Source organism: Poecilia formosa, unplaced genomic scaffold, assembly GCF_000485575.1.
Source record: "Poecilia formosa unplaced genomic scaffold, Poecilia_formosa-5.1.2 Scaffold98, whole genome shotgun sequence".
Lineage (NCBI taxonomy): Eukaryota > Metazoa > Chordata > Actinopteri > Cyprinodontiformes > Poeciliidae > Poecilia > Poecilia formosa.
The window spans coordinates 81992-97950 of record NW_006800037.1 but is presented as its reverse complement, the minus strand read 5'-3'; the positions used below and the strand labels follow the sequence as shown (position 1 = coordinate 97950).

Below are 15959 nucleotides of genomic sequence, written 5' to 3'. Positions count from 1 at the left end.
GCTGCGATATGTAACTTTTATTTAAAAAGAAAATTATACATTTGTTAAAAGTGTCACTATGTCCTGACTGTATAATAATATGAGAAAGATAATATAATAAAATAAAATAAAAACCCTGAAAAATAAAACAAGCTCCTCTGCCTCCTCCTTGTGGTCCGACTGCCACCTGCAGAAATACTCTGGTCAAACACAACTAATCAGGGTCAGGATGAATTTCCTTGGCACTGTCAAGACCTCCTCACGACCTCCCTCACAGCACATTCACGTTCAAGACTGATGCATTGCTGCTACTGTGCCAATGAAGAAGAAACAACCTAATATAACAAAACAAAACTGTTTATCCACCATCATCGGTGGCCATGCTTACTAGCCTGAGCTTCATGACAGGCTCTGCTGTGGAGGAGGAGCTAGCGCTTAGCAGAGAGCACGGGGAGACTGTGAGCAGTGCATGGACAAATATGATTGATAATTTAATTAATAAAGTATTTAATTTTAAAAAAAAAACATCACAAAAACCTTCTCATGGCCCTCTAAAACACACAAAATAATTAAGTAAATTTTGACTTTTTGGTAGTAAGATACATATTTTATTAACTATATATTTTTATTCCCAATTTTAACAAATTAACAATTCATTAAGGTAACAACTTGACTTGGGTCATAAAATAACTAATGACACTATAATTTTATTTAATTTTTTCTAATAAAATAAACATTTTAATTACATAATTTTTCAAGAAGTTCAACTGAGTAAAGTAACACATTAACGCAGCAATTACATCATCATTTATTCATTGCGCTTTTGGTCCTCTATGTGCAACAGGGTTGTGTGAAATAATTAGAAGTTAGTTAGATTAGATTTAGTTTTTTTTTTGTTATAGATTTTACTGATTACATTTTTAATTCCTGACATTCAGCTAATTAGCTGTTTTCATTCCCAGTTTTGACTAATTAAAACATTAATGATTTCACTCAGTATTTATAATAGAATTGTGCTCCATACAAAATTAGCTGATTGAGTTTATTTGAATCAACGTTTCTGTTGAAAAAAAAACCCTGATTCATTTGTCTGTAAAAATATGTATATATACATTGACAGTAAAAAGACAGATGGATTTCACAAGACAGTCTTTAAAAAAGTGTGATGGGAAAAAAAAAAACAACCTCTATTTATTCTTCTTCTGCATTTGAGTTGACGTCACCGAAACCACAACAGTCGAGCTGATCAGCTGGTATTTGCAAGCAACTTTTGACAGTTTTTGACAGAAAAGTCTGGTTAGCGCCCATCAGCATGACAGTTCAATTCATACTCTTGTTAATAATCTGTAAGATATGAACTCACTTCCTATTACTTCCTATTTGTTTATTTCAGCAGCATTCTGAAGTAAATCTATAGAAATTCACAGAAAGGCAAGACTATAGTAATATATTTTTTTATTTAGCATTAATTTTTCTGTCTCAGCACTCTTTCATAAGACCATAATGCCTCTGTGCATACTGAGAATTTTCCAATTACATGTGTGTCATGTTGAGTCAAGTGATTTGATGTGGGCGTCCGCCCACTGTTTATAGAAACGTATGTCGGAAAGAAGCGATTTGCAAGCCTTCAGCCTTGACTCAAACATTCCCATTATTTTGATGTCAAGATGTGCTCGCTATTATTTCTCAGATTTATGACAGCTTTTTCCACCTACTTGGTTTCAACCATGCCCTCTCCCTAAAGTGTAATTATTCACATTTAAAAAGAATTTTCCAAACAATCTCAAGCAGCAAACTGAGTAAAAGGTTTCACTGAAAAACACAATGAGCTCAAAAAGATGAAGACAACTTAGTTTTCGATCTTTATTGAATCTCATCCTTTCAACTCACTGATCTCTGCTTGTTCCAGAGTCCAGAGAGAGAATCAGTTCTTCCAGCGCCCTCCAGTGGCGGCCTGTGGTTGCGCTTTAACACAGAGAGAGCGGGTTTTGCGCCAATGTGGTCCAGAGAATGTTGTTTCTGTTTGGAGGTCAGTGACTGGGCAAAAAGCACTGTAGTCTTTCAGTCAGTCTACCTGGGCAAATAAATATTTTACATATCTTGTCATATTATATATATATAATGATATAGAAATGATAGGTTTTGTAATCTTTTGTCAGACATAGAACCATAAAAATATATTTATCTTACCAATCTTCCCCCGTAATAATTAGTTGTTTTTTTTATATATATATTCTAATGAAAGTCTGTGATGAGCCCCAAAATCAAAACATTAAATGTTAAATCACATGTAATCTGCGCTCTCAAATAAAATCAGTTGGTCAATGGATTTACGACTGAGACGACGGAAGTTCAACTGAGTAAAAGTGGTCAGAAATGCATAGACAGGAAAAACAAGAGTAGGAAGAAACAGATTGGAAAATACAGTACAGTTACGTACAGTTTCAAGCGATCTGGTCCGAGTCATTAAAAAACAAAAGAACGCACAGACAGAAACTGTTCCAGAAAGTGAGGTAAGACCCATAGTCTCTTAACTCATTATCTACCAAATGACTCCCACAGTTACAGCAAAGGGGCGCTGCCTTTGCAGGTAAAACCTTTCGCAGAGGGGTAAAATAAACCTTTTAAGGCAGCTCCCTCTGTGTGAATGTCCCCTCTCCTCTCCCTACGCTGCGTTAAACCCGCAGTTGAAGAGCAAATATGTGTCTAACGCCTGTCAGAGCTCATCCTTCTCCATCTGCTTGAAAGCCTCCAAGTCTTCCCGCCAATCAGCCAGCAGCTCGTCCACTGACTGGCTGCTGGAGTCCGTGTCGCCTCGAGGCTCTTGCGTCTTCTCGGAGTCTCTCTCCTCTTTGGGCCGAGCCGTTTCCGCCTGTGGATCTACGGCTTTTTCCTCCTCTTCTTTTATGACTTCCGCCACAGGACTCACCTCCTCCTGAGCAGGAGTAACTTCCTCAGGAGCCGATTCATCCAACTCCTCCGTGCTCATTTGTGACTGGCTATCGGGTTCAAATGAAGTGGGAGTCGTTGCCTCGGTTTGACAGTCCTCCTCCTCTTCTTGCACATCCGCACCTAGGCAGGAAGCAAGGGTGTGAGATGAGGCGTTTTGCATAAAAATGAGTACAAGTCGCACATACTTTTTCTTTTTTTCTGCCAGTAATCCACACACGCTCCCATTCCAGGTCAAAAATAGAACAGTTTTTATAAAGAGGCTGTCAAACTCGAACAGCATGGTGCTGATCGTGAGTCATGTTTCCTGCAGGATATAGCCTTCCTCACATAGCTGTGTAGCCAAACTGAGAGCCAAATGATAAATGGAAAAAAACAAAACAAAAAAAAAACAAAACAGCACTATGATTTTTTTAACTAAAGCTGGCAGCAGTGTTTGTCCTGATTCTAAAAATACAGCTGATTGTAACTGAGCAGTTTTCACTTTTAAAGAAATAACGACAGCGCAGACGGATACACGCAGGAATCACCAACGCTGGTTTCCAAATCCCACACCGATTTCATTTCACATTTTTATTACACTCAAATATCCAGGCAGCCCTTTTGTTGAGGAAGGGAGGAAGAAGGAACAGATGGATGGACGCTTGGGTAAAAGAAATGGATGGATGGACAGACAGATATATGGATGGAAGCTCCTGCTTTCGGGTTATGATCATAACTGATCTGGGTTTGTTCAGCCAGTTTCATATTAATTCTAAACACCTGAAACTGAGATGTGAGTTTATATGGATATATGGATGCAAACGTTCCAGTTTTACTTGAAGAGAAGAGGAACAGACAAAGAAAGTGGGAGAAGAAGAGATCACTTACTGCCCTCAATCAGGCTCCCAGGAAGAGGTTTACCTTTGAATATGGCTGCTGCTCACCAACAGGAGTGAAGGCAGCAAGTAAGGAACAGAAAACAAGTAGAAGGGGGGAAAAAAAAGGTAAGGTTACAAGACATAGAGGAAAAAATAATCAGAAAAAGACTTGGATACGAGGTGATGGATCTGCTCCATCATGTCTCGTTATAATCGCAGGGGGTTGGGTGCCTTTGAATAATTCCCTAAATCATTTACACCCCGTGTTTTGTTTTACACAGCTAAGCACATAATGAGGCTCGGCTGATGGGGAGAGTGGAGCACAGTGACGTGATCAGACTTGTAATGAGGAATATGTGAAGTTTGGCGCTCGAGGAAAGGAACAATGTCACACCTCTGTCTCTGGCTTTGTCGCTCAGCAACACCTCCACCTCTCTGTACTCCTTCAGCGCCTCCAGCAGGATGTTCCCCTCCTTATGAAACAGGAAGAGGAGGGGCAGCGTGATGTCGTCCGTGCTGCGGCCGTCTCCGGCCATCTGGAACAGAGGAGCCGTGTCGCTGCTGCTGCCCTCGTTGTCATCTGAAAGCAAGAACGCAAGTTAATGAGCCGAACTATATGCTTTTTTTAAAATTATTTTACTGCACTTATTATAGCACTCTTTTATTAAAAAGGAAATATTGAAAATGTCATAAATATACAAGGAAGTTTAATAAAGCCCTGTTGCTCCCACGAAGCTCTGTTTAAGCGATAAGCCATCATGTCGGGTGCAGCGGCCTACCAGACTGGATGTCTTCAAAGCTAATCCAGTTATTGCTCACTAATCTAGTCACAGAGTAGTCAGCATCTGTCTCGGGCAGCTTGCTGTCCGCACTGACCGATGACTATGCCTCCGATGGCGCCGGCCTTCTGGATGTTCCGGGCCTTCTCCGCAAACATGCACTGACCGCGCTGCAGCAAGGCGATGTGGCCCTGGACGTACTCGGCGTTGGTGATCTCGCTGCAGCCGCTGTACGGCTCGGCCACCGTGACGAAGCCCCGTACCTGCATGAAACACGAAAAGAGCTAAGAGGCAGCACGCCATGTCAAATAAAAGTACAACTCCATCTCTAAGTGTTACATATTCTGCACAAGCAAAACCACAAACTTCATGTCATGTATGAGAATTTTATGATACGGAGTAATAATTGAAGTGTGGTGTGCATTATATTGTCGCAGCTTTGCATTTCCTTGTATTTGTATCATTTTCCTTTCACTTTAAAGTTAATGCACTAATTTGTGTTGGTCCTTATTTTAAGTAAAAAAAACAACATATCTATCTATCTAGTTATTTATTCATCCCTCCTTCTCTTTCTCTCTCTATATAAATACATATAAAAGTAATTGATTATTTTATAGACTATTCTGACAGCTAACTGATTTATTGCATTTAAAGAATTGCCACGTTCTGCAAAAAGAATTAAGCCTTTTTATTCAATGATAGAAATATATTAGATACAGTTAAACAAATACTTCGTCTCAGTTTTTAAATGAAAAAATAAACATTTTGTTACCTAAAATATATGAAATGGTTGATGCTTAGTTGCTTATGGTAAAGTACATTGACTTCTGTGTGAAGGTGTAGACTATGTAAGATTTATGTTTCATCAAACTACTCCTTTTCATCAGTTTTGGCTTAATTACTGCTCAGAATATGTTGTTTTTTTTTTTTGTTGTTGTTTTTATTCCCCCCCAACTAATGGAAAATAACACAAAAGTAAACTAAACAGGGAAATGTTTATTTACACCTTTGGCAGACAGAAAAACTTACCCCTGTGGAACTTTTGGAGAGGTCGGTGCCAAACTGCGCCGGTCCCGCAGTCAGCACCACTCTACCAAAGAACGGATGGGAGACGATCTGGATGGCTCTGGGAGGCAGCTGCTCCTTCTGCTGCTGGCTCGACAGCTCCATCATCTCCTGCATGAAACGCACCCCGTCCTCTGCTGCCACCGCGCTCACAGCCTAGGTGTAGGTGCGCACAGAGTGGGAGAGGAGACAGCCGTCGTTAAAGGATTCAGCCGGGAAGACACCGAAAATAACAGAGGTGTGATACAATTCTATCTGCCAGGAATAAACGGATAAACTGTATGCTAGTTTTAATGGGAATCAGCTGTGTATCTGCTGCGTCGTCCTGCTGCGGCGTTAACCTGTGTAGCATGCTGGACCAGCTGCACCCTGCCATCTTTCAGGTGGATGAGACTGACTCCCATCCGTCGAAGCAGCTCCAGATGTTCAGGGTTGTTCGCCATAAAGTCCTGAGCCCTCAGGGGAGGACGGCCCATTCCAGGTTCCCTAAAAGGGCAGGAAATGATAAAATGCATATTTACTTGAACATTACGAGGCCTGAAACAATAACAAGTACTGCCGGATAATAAATTGTCCCAGAAATTGTTGCAATAAACGATTGTATTGTCACTTTGAGACCATTTTCAACTAATAATAATAATAATAATAATAATAATAATAATAATAATGGCTTATTAATGCAAGCATATCCACTTAAAGATAAGAACAAAACTTTAATTTCTAAAGAAATTTTACACTGGAACTAGAAGATCTTTTAAATGTCCAAAAACAAACAAAGAAAACAACCAAAGTGACAATAATTAAAGTGGATTATAAAGTCTCTGTAACCAAAGTTGTACTTCAAAAAATAATCATTAAGCTTAGGTGGGGAAAACAGGAAAAAATGGCAGATAGTGCAAACTAACCACATCGTACTGGATGCCCAGTATTAGCAGTGTGTCTGAAAGTGCCGGCTTTTCAACAACACTAAAGTGGGACATCTCTTAGACGACTGCTGTCCAATTTTCATTTTTAATTTATCATGCAATTAATTTATTTAGTGCTTATTGTGACAGGCTTCTTATGGGAAACATTAATACAATTATAACCGGAGCAGAAAACAAGCGATGCAGCTGACACAGTTACCCAATGCGCGCAGGGCCAGGAGCCGGTTCAACCTGTACGTCTGCATACCTGTACGGGGCAGGACGGGGACAGCTCTTGTCGACGGCACTTCGAATCGGTTCTCTCAGGCTGCGAGGAAAGGCAGGGTCGGGAAACAGGAGCCGGGTGTTGGGACACGTCCAGTCAAAGTTGGAGTCGTCCAGTTCCTCATCGGACTGAAACGTCCACAAAAGTTTTTTGCCGTTATTGGAAGCGAAACGGTGCTTCCGTCAAATTTTTTTTCTTTTTACATATTCTTTAGGTTACCGTTTTGTTTGAGGGAATGGACGAGGCGTTAGGGGCTGTAGAGAGAGACAGAGGCAGTAAGTGAGCCTCGGTTGTGAAGACGTAGTCCTCCACATCAAAGGGAATGTCTTCTGCCTCAGCAAACAGCAGGAAGAGGTATTTAAACATCTCGGCAAGGAAAAACGAGTCCATTCTGAAAAGAAACAAACGGGGTGTGAAGCATAAAGCAGGATTTAGTTCCTTTAGCTACAATTTGCTTGCAGCATAATAACCACAATTGGATAAGTATTGTCATACATATAATAGATATCTAAATATTGTAACCACTTCTATTCAGCTTATTTTCATTGGAAAAAAAAAAAAAAGTGAATCTGTTTGGACTTACCGGTCTTCGTGGCTCCCGGTGCGCACATCCTTCATAGCAGCAAAACCGCAAGGAACCCGAGCAAAGCGGTTGAGGTTGTCCAGGATGGTGCGTCCTGCCTCCAGGTAGTAAGGGTCTCCTGTGGCCTGGTGGAAATGGGAGGAAGCAGGTTGGGAAAAAGTCAGTACGTCAGCTGTGGAAGCTGCTCCACTTGAGCGCAGTCTTAGGAAAAAAATGATTTATTTGCTACTTGAGGTGGAATAAATCACAAAAGTGATGCATGGTAATGGATATTTCCCTCTTGTGCCAGGGCAGCGAAAACACAGCGTTAAGGCAGTCGTTTGGTAAATTACCTTATAAAGGAAGTAGGTGCTCTCTGCGAATTCAGGCCTCAGGGGATGCTGAGCCCAGTGCACCCTGAAGTCAGTAGTGAAGGCCTGAGGACGGACAGAGGAGGGCGCAGCGGTCAGCACGTTAAAGAGAATGAGGCCAGCAGATGAAGCTGCAACATACACTCATATAGTTGGATGGTCATGTCTCGATAGACCTGCAGTTCAGTCATATTCTTTGCATTTTAAGAAGATGAATTAAACAGATCTCTGTTAGATATTGAAAGCTTGGGATATTGCTTCATAACCTAACCTTGTTTTAAACTTCCCCACATGGTTCTCTCTGACCTGCAGTGATGGGAATAACAGCGTCAAACTGTACGAGTTCCCTGTTTGTAATTCTGTTTAGTGTCTATTTATTGAATCATATATACAACTTTTTGATAAACATGTGAATTTATATCCTAACATTTCATTAAGAGGGGTTTATTTACACCAATTTAGCATACAGAAGAATATGCTCAGAGAAACATGGCAGTCGCAGCATCATACTGTGAGGACAACGAATTGTTTCTTTTCCCTTCACAATTTTGTACTTAAATCCTAAAAGAAATACACAGAGGTTTATGGGCTTTATATGATGAAATGTGCCTGAAGGTCAGTGTGTGCAAGACACTGTTCCTCGCCTGCTCGCATATCCAGTGGATGATCAGCGGAGGTTTATTTTAGAGTTGGGTTTCTGGCTTTCTAAATGGGCTCGTGCAATCAGAGCTGCTTTCCTCAACAGCACAGCCTGCGCAGGCCACAAGTGATAATTTGATTCTTTCTTTTGTGGCAGAATTCGAAACCAGCACGCAGGGTCTGACAGAGTGAAGCAGATTACCTCTGGGAGGAAGTTGTGTTTTTTGGTAACTTGGTACAACATCTCGTGAGTCTCGATCGCAGGGCGGATGTCTCCCTTCAACACCTGAAACACACGCAACGTATATTCATGTCAACGAAACGCCAAAATGACTCGACAGGCGACCTGATCCATTCGGCAGAACGGGTTCTAGTCGGACCTGAAGTCCCGGGAAGAAGGCCAGCAGAGAGTCCATCCAGGTGCGAGCAGGAAGCAGGGGTTTGTGGATGTGGACGTCCAGCAGCAGAGGAGGCTGGCTGATATACTTCATAATGGATGCATAGTGCTACATGGGAGGTGTGAAGGAGAAATGGAATATAGAAGAGGACACTTTTAGATGCATGGAGTATGAAGATGAACATTCACAGACTAAAGAGCGTAACGCCCTTAAAATTGTGACGTTAAGCCGTCCTAGCTTCATTAAATATTTCATGCTAAGTAAGAACCAATCAATAAAAAAATGTATTATTCACTAAGAGCTTAATGCTGGAAAACCAATATGGTTTGATAGGGCGTGACAAAAGTCTGTCTACAGGTTTACTTTGAATCAAATTTTCCAATCACGTTCCTGAAAAATAATACAGAAGAGGGAAAACGCTCACATCAGACCATTGAAGCTCTTCTAAAAGCGGATAAATGGATGTGTTCATGAACCTTCGCATCACTCATTATACAAAACAGATCGATAGATTATGTCTGGGACCTTAAAAGCATGGCGAGGAAAATTATTTAGGACCTGAGAGAGAAGCTTAAAAGCATAGCATTGCGTTAGCATGTGTGGGATGCTCTTATGACAAATGTTCTGAAGACAGAGGAGGAATCGATTTACTCAACGCTGTGTGTGTGTGTGTGTGTGCCCTCACGATATTAAAACGCTGCAGAAACAGGTCGTCTCCCAGGAGGATGTAGGCCTTTAGCAGGTATTCATAGTACGAGTCTATTCCGGCTCCGACTCCGCTGTCTGCAAGCGGCAAGAGAAAGGCGGCTTTCAACGGGATTTTCAATGCAAGGTACAAAAACGTTTGAGCCCATACGACCTTTAACTTTATCAAAGCAACTCAAATTTTTACTCTGCTTTTTAATTGACCAGAAAGCTACACCTTTCCTCTATGACCAGTCTGCAACTCGGCCCATCCCCACACTCCGCATCATCTCACCTCTTCTGACCCACTCTCCTGAGTGGATGTTGATGGTGGTTCCCACCAGGTTGCTGTTTCTCTGCCTCTTCTCCCACAGAAAGTCCAGCGCCCTCCGAGCATGGTCCTGTCAGCGCGTGAAGAATAAGTTACTATAAATCCAAAATCTACAGTAGCTCTCTGCTGTGAATGAATTACTGACTGACTCTGTGCTTGTTCAGCAGTTTACTGCCGCACCAAGGAAATTAATCAGTCTACGACTGAAACGACAAAACAGTCTACCTTGCAAAAGTATGTGTACCTTGAACATGGATGCAACTAATGATTATTGTAGTAATTTATTATTATGTTGATTATTCCGACGATTAATCAGATTTATAAAATTGGCACATTCAGCAGATATTTATTTTTAACCATCATACAGTAGTAGAAATACAATAAAAGATGCAAATACATGAATAATTCAATTCCTTTTTTTAATAAAAGGAACATTTTATTGAAAAAAAAAAATGCAATACCGTAGTATTGCTTCAGTATATGCTTGATGATTTGGAGCAGAAGAAAATCATCTGCAGATGAAAGAATATTGTACAGTATTGTTTTATTTACTACTCTTACTATGTTGTTCCTTCAGTAAATTCCCTTTTTTACTCTGTATATTCCAGTATAATAGATCACTAAATTAGTTGACGAACATTTCAATAATTAATTCATCACGATTTATCTGATTAATAGTTTCAGCTCTAGTTACAATCACAAACTTCGAAGTATTTCGTTTAGATCTGATATAACCAACCATCACAAGGTAGTACATAACTGTTAAGTAAAGGAATAACTGAAGCAAGGTTTTTATTTTTTCTGACTATAGACAGAACAGTGGAACTTTTCAAGCATTTGTTTTCAACCCCCTTCTTCTGATACTCCTAAATTAAATCCACAGCAGCTATAAGTCATGTGCTCTGCTTGCAACAAGTCACGTTGGTCCAAGCCAACAGGCATTTTGGTGGCAGTTCAAAAAAGACAGAAGACAAGGTGCTGCTTGAGTGTTATTAGTAACACCTGCAGTATTTGTTTTTCCAACTGCACTACCTCAAGTCAAATATTTGCTGTGAAAAATACATCTGCATTCAAGCAAACAAATGCACCCAAGGCAGTCAGGAGCTCCTAGAGTTTTTTTTTTATTATTATTTCTGACCAGGCGCTTGTGTGCTTTTATTAATTTGTTTCATAAAAGTTACTAGGGTTTTTTGTTTTTGTTTTTTTGCTTTACTCTGAATTATGTAAGCTCCAATATTTTGTTCATTCTTTAACAGTTTTGCAAGTAAAACCTAAAACTTCAGAACATCTATCTTATACAACCAAATCTAGAACTTACGTTAATATGTACTGCTACATAATACAGGTCATTTTGTTCAGCAGCTGCCAATTTTCAGATTTCAGATTTACGAAGGCACATTTCCTAATTATTGGGTGTAATTAGAGTGAAAATAAGTAAAATCTGGCTAAAACTGTATTAAGTTTCAACAGATAGCTTATTTCCGTCTTATTTCATAATCTCCTGCGAACGTGACATTATAGAAGCTGCGTTGCATAAAGGGTGCAGCTGTTCAGTGCTGCCTGTGCAAATATCTATTCCGCAGGTCATAAACTTGTGTATCCATTACCATCAAAAAAACAACATTACATAAGGTAATTTAGTGTGTTTTATTAATTAGACCAGTTTTTTACTCAAATTAGTGTTTACTTATAAGCGGGTTTGTGGGGATTTTATGGGTTGGATATCATGCGTGACATTTTCATGAATATTAATTTGTACCTCAAACACAGGGTCCCCAGTGAAGCGGCTTAAGGCAGCAAACTCCAGGATCATGGTGCCCGCGCACGCCGTGCAGGTGTCTGTTTCCGTACCGGTTCTCGTCTCTGGACCCCTGACGCCATGTTTCAAGTTTATCTTGTAATAAAAAAACAAAAAACAAAAATAATAATGATTAAAAAAAGGTTTTCAAGACTCCACACAGAAGCAAGTCGAGCGTGAAAATGTGTTTAGAGATAAGACAGCTGTAGCCGGTGAAGCAAAGTGGAAAATGCAAATAAGTATGGAACTGAGACAGATCTCCATGCAAATGTAGATAAATTAATGAATTACCAACGACTTCCAACACAGATTATCGTTTCTGCTTTATGGAGCTATTATCACGCTGTAATGAACACTGCAAAATTCTCCCCACATGAAATTGAATGACAGTGAATCTCACCCTGGGATAAGGCAGGCCGCTGCTGGTGTTAAAGGCTGGCAGTAGTCGCAGTCCCAAGTCTTTGGCCATATGCAGGAGTTCGTCTTGGTACCACTGCATGTTCTGCCCTCCGTCCTTCAGCATCACGGCCATAGAATGACCACCGAGAAGACCCCTGTGGGACCACAGTTAAAAAAAATCAGTGCAATAGAAGCCGCTGCCTCTTCTGTTTTGTATTTGACATCCACTGTTTTAAACACTCAGCACACATTAAATAATGCAAGATAACTTCTTTTTTTTTTTTTTAAATATGCATAGGCAGACCAATCGAATCTCACCCAAGGACTCGAATGTTGGTTTCAAAGACCGACACCACAATGTCATTGTCCAGCCGCACATCAGACAGGACTCTCCTCACGGCGGCTTCAAACTCCGTCGTCTTGTTCAGAAGCTGCAGAAATAACCCAAAGATCATCCTTAGTTACAGACCTTAAGATAGTATGAAGTTTAGTTTAAAAAATTCAGAGAAACTAGGAGGATTCTGCTGAATTTGTAGTTTATGATTGCTTTGATCAATTTTGTTACATGTAAAATTCCACGATTATTAAGAAGTGGTTTATTTTGAAAATTATTTCCTTTTAACTAGACTTTTAGGATTGTATAAAAAAAATGAATACTGGGTTTTGCCCACTTCTTATATTTACTTAATTTTATAATCAGTATTTTGGGGTGTTTTTTTTTTTTTTTTTTTTTATAGAATTATTGCTCAGTTACTCCATTCTAATAAGTTTTTGTTGAAATTTCACAGTAGCTATTCTTCTGGAAAAAAAAAAACCCTGCAATACTCAAATAATTTTCCAATTAATTTGCTAAATTTTTATCATGTAAGCTTACCAAATATTAACAACATAAACAATACTCACCACCAAAGTATCCAAGGTGTCTATAAGCGTCAAAGAAAATCTGGCAGATAAACCAACAAATAAAGTTAATGAGTGCTTTTGTTCAAATAGCAAATAAAGAGTTTAGATTTTATTTTATTACTGAGTTTTACAGTATGTGTTGCAATGACAATTAAGAAAGTTATTTGAAATTCATGACCTTGTTGCCATATATCTAAAAATAAAATCAACTCTTTTTATTAAAAATGACGCTTCACTACAATAGTGACATCTAGTAGAGCAACTGAACTGCCAACTATTTCAATGTATTTATTTATTTTTATGTAGTTTTTTTTTTTTAACGAAGAAAACAAGTTTGTGCATACAAACCCAAGAACAAAATAACAAGCTGCCAAGCTTCACAAGACAGCTTGAAATTAAATCGTATTTTGAAAAGTAAACCCAACCTTTAACGATCATCACAAGGAAGCAGAGTGAAAATTGCTTAAAAAAATAAGAATTCCCATCATGCTGTTAGTTTCAGGGTTTTGCAAGCGTCAACACTGAAGTGTTTATCATTATTATCAAAGCATGACTAATTCATTTAGCGCTATTTTTTTCCACAATAATATAAAACAACAAAGTAATAGCTCATCTCTATGTCACACTTATCATTGCAATCTAGCCAAAACACAAAAATAACACATGTAGAAGCTAAAACACATAGAAACAGACATTATAATCTTAGTTTCAGATCTGAATCTTAGGTGATGTGGCAGAATCTTTCTTCATTTTTCTGTGCTTCACACAGACTTCCTCATCATCTCATGTTTATCCAAACGCTCAAATGCAAATTAAACTCTTTTTTAGGAAACTTAAAACCTTATTATATCACATCAGTTCTGCATTTCACTCCCACATTACTGCTCTTTTTATATTAAATAATTTTTCTGACTGTACTTTTCCAAATAAGATGCAGTGCTTTTCTTAATCAGTTAAACTATGCCATTAATGTGTTATATATACACATAAAAAAGCCAAGTGTATAAAGATTCAATCCAAATTTGCAGTTTGCTCTCTCACATCTGCGAGCAAACAAGCTAAACCCTGAGGGGCCATATCGGCATCACTGTTTCCATTAAAACAAGGAAGGCCGAGGGGTGGCAAGGCAGAATGCTACCTACTTCCCAAGTGCATCATCCACATCTCCTCGACTGGGTTCAAGGCCACGTACTCTCCCTCTGCAAGTCAGAGGCATGAGCTCGTCTGCTGGGTATGCATGGTCCTAGAATAAACACAAACATTCCTTGAACTCCATGCCACGAACTTCATACTTCGCTGTTTTTTGAAAGGTGGTAATAAAGTAGGACCAAAACTTACCATGTAATTCTGATATGCATGGTCAAACATCTCTACCACTTGGTTCCTTTGGTAAAACCACAAAAATTAGCGAAATTCTGCAGGGTTAAACAGTTTTTTTTTAAAATCATACATCAATCAGTGTTCCTGTGTAACTTACCTAAACTTTTGTTTCTCTTCCCGCGACATAGCCTCTCCATAAGACCATAATGCCCCGAAGAGCATCAACAGGCACAAAACAGGCGGCATGTTGTGATGTGTTGAGATGATCGCAGCAATGTGCACTCAGCTGCAGTTTATGTTAAATATTTAGTCATTACCACTGCTCTAATCCAAATGGACACCATGGCACCCTTCAAGCACATTTAAGTCCAATCACGTCTTCGTGAATTTGAGCTACCGACAACTAAGTGCAATCAGAAGGTTGGGAGGAATGTTGTTTCTACAAAGTATTAAATAAGAGAGGCGGAGCAGTGCAAACAGTTTCAGGTCCTGTTTAACTTTCCAAGCTGCCACCTGAACCCATGCGACAAGTAAGAGACCGACTTTCATACAACGCATTCAAGCAAACCCACTCAGTTAAATGAAGCCAAATATGACACTGACAACCACGGTTCAGTATACAAAAAAATTATCTAATCTTTTAGTAATTTAGGTCAACGATAAAAACATAAATGCGTACCGCCTTGTTTTAAGCTTCACTTATACCAAATAAGATTAATCAAATAATTCAAAAACCATACCAAATGACACCAAGGAGTCCTATTAGTACAAGTTCCCATTGTCAGCGAGTTAGCATTTAAAGAAACAAGTTAATTATTTCCTCCGCTTGACAGTATTTCGTCTTTCGTCAGCAGCCGAGCACTTGTCAGAGCTTAATTAGCTAGCTATGCTAATAAAGAACCCTAGTAATGGCAAGAGCTTTATCTGGAATACTAAACATATTGAAAATAAGCGTCCACATTGTTAAACTGTGAAGCTGGCCCGTGTCGTTTGGAATATAAAGTGAGTAAATGCACCGAGTACAAGGATTCCGCTCAGAAACTAGCCGTCTTCCTAACCGGATACTACTCCGAAAGAAACGTCAACAACATCCGTTTTGTTATTTTTACCCCAGAGCTTAGTTTTTCAGGTGCAATTTTACTTTAGCCACATTCACAATCCTCATCATAATTTCAAAATCAATTCATAAGTTTTTAAACTGCAAAGTTTTGTGTTGTTTAGTTTATATATTTGGGTTTACATGTAGGCAAACCGCTTAAGCGGACGCTACGCCTGAAAGTCTCTGCTCAGGGTTTACATTTTGGATTTTTCGTCACCTTCCGCGTGTTCCCTTTCAGATCGACTCGGAAACAAATGTTTCCCACCATACCAGCTCCTTCCAGTCCCTTAAGTCTCCACCAGTATACACTTTTAAATTTCTCTCTCTCTCTCTCTCACACACACACACACAAATAGTATCTATTTTCTTACTTCACTATAAAGCAAGAAAAAAAAATTATTCGTTAATACAAGTGTAAAATGAGTTATACAGGCATATCTGAGCTGTTGCTGACATTTTTGTTAAAAATGTTGGAGTACCAGTTCGTACTTTTTAGGCTCAGAACGTAAAAATTCAAGCTCTGAGCAATACTTTGATTTGTAAAACAATTGTGGTTTTAATAGAAGTGTAGTCATTGTTGGTTAAATATTCTGACGACAGTTTAACCCTTTTATGCGGGAATGTGTCGCCGG

The 15959-nt window shown here is 39.3% G+C and overlaps 1 protein-coding gene across 2 annotated transcripts; it reads right to left on the bottom strand.

The window, feature by feature from the left end:
* Positions 1-1820: 1820 nt before the first annotated feature.
* edem3 (ER degradation enhancer, mannosidase alpha-like 3) lies at positions 1821-15317 on the bottom strand. Of its 2 annotated transcripts, XM_007558631.2 has the most exons (21): positions 14386-15317; positions 14247-14292; positions 14051-14151; positions 12909-12948; positions 12324-12436; positions 12007-12160; positions 11568-11702; positions 9773-9878; positions 9479-9576; positions 8776-8901; positions 8598-8681; positions 7739-7822; positions 7407-7531; positions 7043-7214; positions 6806-6951; positions 5974-6118; positions 5597-5788; positions 4665-4830; positions 4183-4368; positions 3799-3846; positions 1821-3051 (listed from the first exon to the last, which is right to left on the bottom strand). In XM_007558631.2, the coding sequence occupies exons 1-21, from the start codon at positions 14472-14474 to the stop codon at positions 2696-2698; spliced, it is 2712 nt and encodes a 903-aa protein (XP_007558693.1). In that variant the 5' UTR covers positions 14475-15317; the 3' UTR covers positions 1821-2695. The 2 variants fall into 2 exon arrangements, with proteins under 2 accessions (XP_007558693.1, XP_007558694.1); XM_007558632.2 differs by lacking the exon at positions 3799-3846.
* Between the last annotated feature and the right edge of the window lie 642 nt (positions 15318-15959).